Genomic DNA, 9,851 nt, shown 5'->3' with positions numbered 1-9,851 from the left:
CCTTTTAAGATTTTATCATATTTAGTGTTTGAAATTGTAACAGAAATAACCACAGCATAGCATTTATGGGGTCAATGCATTTTAAAGTTTGTTTGTTTCATCTGTAAACTGATCAACATATGCCACATACACACAGATGGCAGGACTTTGGTTAATATGGTAGTAATCCATAATCGCTATTCAATAATCTTTTTGTGTACCTTCTGACTCCTGTAAAGACATTTCACACCTGCATGAAAAATAAGAAGCATTTCCAACTGGCGGCTGTAATCACTGTATAAATCATGTTTTTATTTCAAAGTACAAGTTATTAACATGTTTTCTTATACAATAAACTTAAACTCTTATTTTAAAGGCAATTTTCTTTTTGAACAGTTGTTGGAAAATGGATGGAAGATATCACACATGTTGCAAATCTTGGTATAACTCTTCACTATACTAAATACATATGATTGAATGGTTTAAACAATACTTTATTAAATCAAACTAAACCAAATTAGACTAAATTAACTATATACAGAATGGGATGTAGAAATCAGTGGAGTAGGGTGTGCTGGGTGAGTGTGTGTTGGTGTTGCAAAGTGTGAATTCGGCAAAAGGCAAACCTAAGACAACATAACATAACAAAACATAACATAACATAACATAACATAACATAACATAACATAACATAACATAACATAACATAACATAACATAACATAACATAACCAAACATAACCTAACCAAATCTTGGTGTTCCTGTGTAGGCAGCAGGGAGAGAGAGAGGGGAGAGACAGAGGATACTGCAGCTTAAAAAGCCTCAGCACACCAGACCCAGGTGAACTGAGTTAATCTAATTAGTAACCAGCAAAGGCACAAAATGGGACACATTACACAATGTAGACAGCAAAAAACACTCAAATGACACCAAAGGGACATCACAGTGTGCCACTACTTAGCTTTATTCACATTAAAGCATCAAATAAATGTTAAAAATGTGCAGTAAAAGCAACCCAACAAACTGATGTGCACATATAGTATGTAAAACTGTCTCTTTAAATATTTTAGAAATGAAGTCATGTACTTCCTTGTTTACTTAATTAGCATTAAGAAATAGATGTGTGCACTACTTATGTACTCTGCTTGCTTTAATACCATAAATCAGAAAAAAAGCCAAATTCGAAAGACTAATGAGTTGAAAAGTTGATATCCAAGACCATTTTGTAAATGGATGTCCGGGCGTCAGAGTCAGTGTCCTCCTGGTTTTCATGGTCAGGCTCTGGTCAGTATCTGTTAGAGCCTTATCACACTGAAGAGTTTACTCAAAACCAAGCAGATGTGACCCAGTCCATACTGCTTACAGCTTTTAATTGGATCATTATGACTTTATTTCCTGTCTTCATCTTCATGCTCATCATCATCACTAACACAGTTACAGCTGTTTCTGGAAATTGTTTATAGAACAGTAGTGGGTGCACTCTGTGGCGTGTTGTTAAAATCCAAGCGCGAACAACAACTCTGGATGTGGACTGTGGTCGTCATATGTGAAGAACCATGGAGGATGTATTCAAATTCACATCTGTTCCTGCAACACTTCAACCGACTAGAGAACAAAGTAGAGAGATTTTGGTAATAAGAAGGGGCGACTGAGGATTTCCAGTCAATTCTCTCAGTTATAAAAAATATTTCCTAGAAGATTGCTTGGTTAAATCCTGACAGCAGCATTTAGCTTAACCCTAAGCACAATCACGCTTAAACAAATGAAATCAGATGATCAGATGAACAGAATAGATATTCAGACAGTTTTTGATTCAGTGCTGTCAATTTTCAAGTAAAGCCCAAGGGAGCCAAGTACCTCCTCGTTAAGCTCAGTGCATTGAAATTCAGGAACTAAGGGTTTCAGCATTGTGTCCTGCTTGCTTGAATGTACAGCAATGTCTATCATATGCAGACATGTATAAAGTACTAGAGACCCGGACTTGAGTAAAAGTACAAGTGCTCTATCAAAAAAGTGACTTGAGTAGAAGTTGACGTGCTCTTTAAGCACCCCACTTAAGTGGAAGTACTAAAGTATTCAACATTTTTTGTACTTAAGTATTGCAAGTAGTTTATTTTAAAATGTACTTCTCATGTACTGAAAGTAAAAGTACAAGTATTGCATTATGTAGTTATTAAAGAAAGCAGTCAAAAGTTTGAATATCATATTGTTTATATTATTTCAATTGTTTGTTGTATACTTCTTTAAAAATAAAAAGGAAACTTTTTTTGGGGAGAATAAAATTACTCTGGGCTGAGTTTTCCCTATTAACCTAACCAAAAAGGCTCAGGATGCTGCAAATGCTGGTATAATATGAAAATGGCTAGTGGATTTAAGACTGCAGACAGCCGACAGGATTGAAACAGCAGCTTTCAGCGACTTTATAGTGAAACAACGTTACAGCGTACATTGATGTTAAAATGTATACAGGTTGGCAGGACGGTCTGAAATGTTTTGCACGGTCTTTTGCTGTTGGTAAATGTGAGATGTTTGAGTCGCACATGTCTCGTCTTCATTTCAGAAAATTAATTCACTCCCGCTTGGTCATTGGCTCTCAGAGTCACATACTGATACAAAGTCTGGCACGTGGGACTGCTGGGATTGGTTGAACTCACGGCAAACTCCGGTTATTGGTCAAATTTGCAGAAAGGTTACGAGATTGGTCAAAATTGCAGAGTCGCACCAAATTCACGGTGATTAGTTGTAACGAGTAACGATGCAGCACATAAAAAGATGTATCGGAGTAAAAGTATTAAACTCATCGAAAATATGTACTCAAGTAAAAGTGGAAAATAGGAGGAAAAACTAATACTCCAGTAGAGTCCAGATACAGCCTTTTAGTACAGTAGTGAAGTAGTTCTACTTCGTTAAAATACATCTCTGATCATATGATCTTTAGGTCAAGCAGGCAAAAATGGGCTACAGCATGTGATGCAATATCATTTTGAAGGTATCTGCTTGTATTATGGCTTTACTTTGCAACATTTAGGTAAACGCACAAGAGTGTCTGAGGGTATTAAGAAAAATATCTACCTATCTTGAGTTACTTATTAAATAAAAATAATATAATACAATGAATAAGGTCTCTGAGGATTAATAAATACTGGCTGTAGCTGTACAAAAAAAATCTCCATGGTAACTTAGGCGCCTCTGCTTTTGTGAAACCGAGTCAAGGCTAAATTGAGCCATGATAACTGGGAAATCCTGGCTTAATCCTTTATCTTGGTTTTGTGAAATAGCCCTCTGGTGGTTGTATGGTGTTTTTTTGTATTTTTTTTTTTTTTTTTGAGTCCTTAATGTGCTGGAGCAGTTGTATTGGTCAGGACATACGACTGGTGTCTTGATGACTTCCGTCTCCTGAAAGGACAGACAAAAAAAAAAAAAAAAAAACATTGTAATTTACATTATTAAGTGAAGTTAATCTTGATTAATTTTTCTTTAAAATAGAATAAATAATGCATTAACACTGTATGTTACTCAAACTCAGACACTGAAGATCTTTGGCTAATGTTTGCACTATGGGCATCAGTTCAAGAAACTATTATGTGAATGCATCAGGTATTTTCAGACCCAGTTCCACTTCTTGTTAGGCTGTGTGTTACATTACATAACCACACACTTTCTATAAATATTAACTCTTTTGTTATAAGTGATGCAAGCAGGAGGAGATTTTTTTGAAATTATATTATTTTACTTCTATCCACCAACCCAACAGTACAGTACTGTACCTCTTAAGAATCCTGAAGACTGACTGTTCCTCCTTTTCATTCTACCTCAGTTGTTTTCTTATATTAGCTGTTTATTGCTGTTGTTCAGCTGACTGCATCTTTGTCATTTTGTTGTTGTTGTTGGTGGTTTGTTTGTCTTTCTCTGCCCCAAGTCCCCCCCCCCCCCCGTTCTATTGCAGGTATGGTCCTTTCTCTGTGGTGTTTGTGCCCCCTACCCTCATTTCTGTCCCTGTGTCTGGCCTGGTGACAAATCATAACATAACTAAATAAATAATAAACCAGACAAAGGAGTATGTTAAAACTCTCTTGTTAAAGTAAAATCTGTTTGGCACAACAAGGTATTCAGCTCCTCATACTGTATACCAAGCTGCAGGGCAGGACAGGTTAAAAGTGTGTGTGTGTGTGGGAGGGGGGATGCCTGAAGAAGATGGTGATAGAACAAGGAAACAAATAAATACAATAATACTGATCAGCTTTATGAGAAGCAAAGAACTCACCTTGTTAACAGAATGGTCACTATGGCCACAATAGCCAGTAGAACCCCGATGGTTACTCCGATAAGCATCAGTGGGGTTGTCGCTGTAGTGGACAGAAACAGGATTAGAGCTAGAACAGAACTGTCTCAGGCAGTATTCTTTAATACAATGTGCAAGTGGATGGCTTGAGCTTGGACCATTTTGCATTTAAATGCGAAATGGGCAAAATATTTGAACTAAATATTAACTGGACAAAGTCATTTTTCTGTTGTATCCCAGATAAGGTTTGGCCATGTGTTACTCTGGGACTATTTTCCGCAGGATTGAGGAGCAAACAGGTTGCCACTGAAAACTGCAAAACATTTATTCACCAACCTCTGGGACCTTGGAGTGTTACGGCTTTGGTCTGTGATCCATGTCTGTTGCGTGCAACACAGCAGTGCTGCCCATATTCCTGAGTGGTGATGTTGGCCCTGCTGAGTGTCGGGCGTCGTCCTGTGGGTGTAGCCGTGGATTGTCTTGCTTGGTGAAAGCTTTTGTCTGCTGTAGATAGACACGCTTCGCCCTTGTACCAGGTGAATGTGCGGACAGGCGGGTTAGCATCACTGCTGCAGGTCAGAGTGACAGGAAGCCCGTCTTGTAGCTCTCCAGCAGGAGAGACTGAGACAGCTGTGTTTTGAGGAGAGTCTAGAGAGGAAGGAGATGAAAGGTCCGTTACACCTGGCTTCAAGTCATATGAGATCCTGTCTAAACACTGACTGCTTTTAACCCATTCTTCAAACTAAATGTTAACCACATTTTCAAACTGTGCAGGGAAGTTTCTTCATCCAGCAAAAGAATTTCTCAATACATTCTAAGTTGAAATGCTCCGTCAGAAGCACATTGCTTAACTGTTGTTCAGTCAGAAACACTTGCGTCAAAGATTTAACCATTTATTGCAACAAACGGAAATACAGTTATGCTTGGCGCTGATGGCTCCGTCCTTGATAACGCTCCCTGGACCAGCCAAGCAGCATGCTAAGCTGATATAGGGAGCACCGTGCAGAAACACCCCTGGGTAAAAAAGAGTGAGCCAAAAGAAAGACATTAAAAAAACATTTTAAACTTTGAGTCATGTTAGGACTCTGAATTAGGAAGGTAGCTGCAGTGCAGCAGCAGCGAGCGTAGCAGTGTCGGTGTAGCAGGGACCAGTGAGGAGGGAGTCACATTTAAAAGGGCCGCCTTGATGTGAGAATGGCTGTGGTTGGTTTAGTTTCCTGCATGATGTTAAGCACAGCAATAGGCTAAATAGGAATTTAAATCAGGAATGAACTTCACCTACACTCTACGTCAACGAGCAGCATTGTTGAGTTCTGCACTTTTTCTCCAGTCTGTATCTGACAGTAGTAGCTGCCAGATTCATCCGAGGTAACCTTACTGATGTTCCACACCTGTCCAGTATGTTTCGGGCTGGTGCTTGTGCTCCTGTACCATCTGTAACGGGCCTGTGGGCTGGCCGCAGGGCTGCAGCAGGCCAGGCGTAAGGCCCCGCCCACTGTGATGTCACTGGAGGGACTTGCTGACACTGTGACTGCGCTGGAGGAGTCTGGAGAAAACAAGGGTTAGGAAATCAGGAAAGTGCACTGCATACTTACTTGAGATATTCAAGTACAGTTTGTAGACAAAATTCATCATTTGACTGGTTGGTCAATCCCTGCGTGTATTTCAGCAGGGCAAAATCACAATTGCTTGGTGAGAAATATTGACATACATTGTTTTGTGTCTGCGGACTGTTTCCAGGAGTTTAGTGATTTGTTACCAACAAATGTACAACACTCTCTGTTTAGGGCCTTGGCCAGGATTTTAGAAATACTGTGGTTAAAGATCCAAACACCTGCCAGATCTTTTCAGATTATTTAATCATTTGGGATATTTATCCCTGTTGAATTCATTTAACTCTACTATTATTATAGTTTCTTCTCTACTGTATATGATAGTCTAAAAGCTATTTATTTGTTTGTAACCCAATCTGAGTTGAAAATCTTTCAGACGAATGCAAATATCCAACTTGTCTCTAATAATTCATTTATATTCTCCTGTATTCTACCATGTTTCATTGTTTAGCTCATCCTACAGATTATCAGTACTTTATGGGATTTATTCACAAAGGATGACACGGCATGGCAAGAGAAAGAAAACAAGAAAACAATAACAGTAAGTTGACACGGACGTTTCTCAATGATTTCATAATAATACATTTGTGGTGGAACTACACCATACCCTATACACAAAAAAATGAGGCTCTAATACCTTAAATTGCTCTAAATCCCCCTTCTTCTTTTTTAAAGTTCAGCGAAGACAAGTTACCAGTTCATCCCTACATGTTTGGATGGGAGTTATTTTCATCATAAATATAGGTCGGTAATTGGAAACATAGAACTGGCCTTTGACACAAGAATGATGCAAAATTGAGTTTATACATTACTTCATTTAAAGTCAGTGGTTAGTTTCAGTTCTTCTTCTCATAAATAGCCCAAAGTGTCAAACACAGAGTTGCTTTAAGGAAGTGGTTCATACTTGCTAAAACATCAACACTTGTTATCCAATTATAGCAGTAATAAAGTTAGCAAAGTACAAATATTCTTAGTTATGTTGTTGAACGAGGGTTCAGTTGAAAACCCAGAAAACAGCTAAAAACCTATATTACTGCTATAAAAGTATTGATATGCATTGTACTATAAATGGATCATGGTTTTGACTGTGTGCTTTCAAATGAAAGAATGACACTGCTGTAGAAAAAAGGGAAGTTCATGTGATGGTCATTGATCATGTAGCCTGTGTAACATACAGAGATGGAACATTCTCAAAGGTGAAGTTTGAGCCTTCTGCCTCTTTTCTACGTGACTTTTGGCTCATATCTGCATTAGCATATTCTTCTATATGACCTTTTGTCCTGTGTATTTGTATTGACTTATGTTACCCTACATGGGCATAAAGATTGGTGAAACAAACCTTGCTAGGTTTGGGGTCGTGAACCAAAAAAATGTACATAAATAAGCGAGTTTTGCCAGCAAAATTCTCTTGTGTGGTTAGGGCACCTTGCTCTTCGGACGCGAGGGTTCTAGCACTTCAGCATTTAGAGAAGTAACTGACTGAATCTACTAGGTTCGGAACTTTGTTTATTTTTCATTTTTGTTCAACTTAGCTTATTTGTATTTTGTTTTCCTTGCTTGTTTCTTAAACAACGACTACCAGAAACCTACAACTCGACACAGTTACTCCCAGGCAGACAGTCATGGGGCACTAGACAGACAAGCAGTAAGACAGTGTGCCAGTGAGACACAAAGGGCAAAACCACCAACATAGAGGAAGGACAAATCAAATGACTGTGGTTTGTCTACTGTGGTTGGTCAGTGCAAACTCGGACTGTCAGTTAAGTTATTCTGAGATAAATGTCAATCATGGGTGAAAATCAGGTTACCATTTAATAAAATCCGCTCCCTTCTTTGCATTTAAAATAACACACTGGCCTAAACACCACGTTGGAAAAGAACATACGGATCTATGTGTTGTGATGGTGATGTTGCCATATTAAATCTTGCTTTACATTTCTTTTTTCGTAAATGCCTTGCAACTCTACAAATGAGGATCTATTGATTAATGTTTGTGATGATCGTGTTGATTATGATCCGTTGTAGTATTTAGATGAAAGATTCCCACCTGTCACCAGGAGCTGTGTACCGCTCTGCTCTGGCATCTTCTGTGTAGGGTGGCTGGTGATGAGGTAAAACACGTATGTGCCACTGTCCGACTGCTTCAGATCAGAAATCCTCAGAGAACAGTTTTTTGTTCCTGGTTGTCCCAGGTACTCCACCCTGCTCTGGTAGGATGGATCTGGGAAGACACCGTCACTGTGGAAGACATATCTGAGACGGACAGACAGACAGACTTAGATATTTATTTTGTCTAACCCCTGTGCTATTAGTTCTATGTGCTTCAATGAATGGCAGGTGTTTGTGTGCGTTTTCAACAATACCTTGGTGTGATACAGCGACTGTCTTCGAGACACCACATTTCAGACAAAACTTTGTACTTTTGTCCTTCTTCTCCTCCACCCTAATAAAGAAAAATAAAGGAGTTGCTAAAAATAGAAAACAAGGAGCTTTTAAAATAGGGATAAAGTAGGCTTACTGTAAAATAGCAGATGCTATGTTTGTGTTAACTCTAGATGTTTTAACCACTCCCAAAACTTTAATTGCAAGCTTAAGTTAGTTAGTCATCCTTAATCACCCCTCTGTAGCTGCACATTTCTATTCCTCCTGGTTACAGATATGAGCTCTTGCAGAGGAATTCTTCTGGTTAAAGACACACCGCAGGATGTATTGCTACTGCTAACAATGCCTTCTTTATTGAATTACCTGAGAAGAGAGCCGTCCCTCTTCCTTGGTTTCATTAGAACTTTGGGGGTAGTCATAGGAACAAGGGAGAACCACAGAGGAACCAATCACAGCACAGATAGGACTGGAAGGGAGACCAACTGACCAATCACCTGCAAAAATACCTGAGGGGCAGAGAATATGTGTGAAAATATAGCAAGTTAACCACCAAGTTACACTGGGTTACTTTTATTTTACAGATTAAAAGTAAAAGAAATACACAGTTGTAAAAAATAAATTTGTATTTTCTAGGCAATATGGCCTATTTTGACTTTTTTTTAATTAATATTAATACTATAAGGTGGTATGTGTCTGCTCAGAAAGGAATGCACTTGGTCTCAAATCACTAGATGCATGTTTGCTATTTGGGAGTAATGTAAAAAGAAAAGTAAAAAAGTAAGTCAGGGAGAAACATTAAAATGTACAATGAACAAAATTGCCAGGACTTTTTTTGGAGCAACTGCAATATGACACAGTGAATGTGTTACACACACTGAACTAATCCTCAAAGCAGTTGTGACCATACATAATATTTATGATTTTTATGCCACATTAATGTCACTGTAAGAAAGAAATGTCAAGCTCAACAGTTAATTCTGTTCAATCTATTTTGAAACTCCAGACAGATGCTGGGCCAGCTGATCTTCACAATGCTAAATGTGGGTGCCACCAGGAATGATGCTGGTACTTTCACACAGGGTCTTACCTTTCAGAGAGAGTGTGAGCAGAAGCCAGCAGCTCGGTGCCACTCGTCCACCCATCTTCTTCTCTTCCTATATTCTTTTCCTTGTTTTGTTCCCTCAGTCACCTGCTCCCCTGTTTTTGCTACTCCTTTTCTCTTCTGCTCGCCCCACTGTGTGACTCTGTGATCCTTGTCAACCAATCTACTCTACTCAACTCTTTAGTTAAGTCCGTCATATGTCTGCTTCTCTTCCTCCAGAGCAAACACATATAGGTCAGATTGTTCAACTTCCCTTTTATTTTCTCAGCCAACAAGGAACTGGGGTGATGACAGGGCTTTCAAAGGGAACTTACTGTAGGATACATAGCATACATGTGTGTGTAGGTGGTTGGGGGACACTGGAGGCTACAGTACAGTATGTGTTTACTGGATCAATTGTACCAAAAGAGATATTAGGCATCACACTTGCTGAGCGTAATGTCTATACCCAAACAATAGCTGACATCCTCATCAGTTTCCATCCTATTGAGTC

General features: G+C 38.9%; 1 protein-coding gene across 1 annotated transcript; it reads right to left on the bottom strand.

The window, feature by feature from the left end:
- Positions 1-3,240: 3,240 nt before the first annotated feature.
- On the bottom strand, positions 3,241-9,590 carry LOC114557881 (sialoadhesin). Its single transcript, XM_028581584.1, has 8 exons — positions 9,344-9,590; positions 8,620-8,762; positions 8,238-8,317; positions 7,922-8,127; positions 5,544-5,807; positions 4,598-4,909; positions 4,244-4,325; positions 3,241-3,375 (listed from the first exon to the last, which is right to left on the bottom strand). The coding sequence occupies exons 1-8, from the start codon at positions 9,396-9,398 to the stop codon at positions 3,312-3,314; spliced, it is 1,206 nt and encodes a 401-aa protein (XP_028437385.1). The 5' UTR covers positions 9,399-9,590; the 3' UTR covers positions 3,241-3,311.
- Positions 9,591-9,851: the final 261 nt, after the last annotated feature.

Source organism: Perca flavescens, chromosome 6 (assembly GCF_004354835.1).
Source record: "Perca flavescens isolate YP-PL-M2 chromosome 6, PFLA_1.0, whole genome shotgun sequence".
Taxonomy (NCBI): Eukaryota; Metazoa; Chordata; class Actinopteri; order Perciformes; family Percidae; genus Perca; species Perca flavescens.
The sequence above is the reverse complement of the archived record's forward strand: the minus strand, read 5'-3'. Positions and strand labels throughout refer to the sequence as shown.

Coding starts and splice junctions, on each gene's coding strand:
- LOC114557881 (XM_028581584.1), bottom strand. CDS start 9,398: ATGGGTGGACGAGTGGCACCGAGCTGCTGGCTTCTGCTCACACTCTCT. Junction 8,318..8,619: donor AGGGACGGCTCTCTTCTCAG/GTAATTCAATAA, acceptor TTTCTTTATTAG/GGTGGAGGAGAAGAAGGACA. Junction 4,910..5,543: donor GCTGCTCGTTGACGTAGAGT/GTAGGTGAAGTT, acceptor CTTCCTCTCTAG/ACTCTCCTCAAAACACAGCT.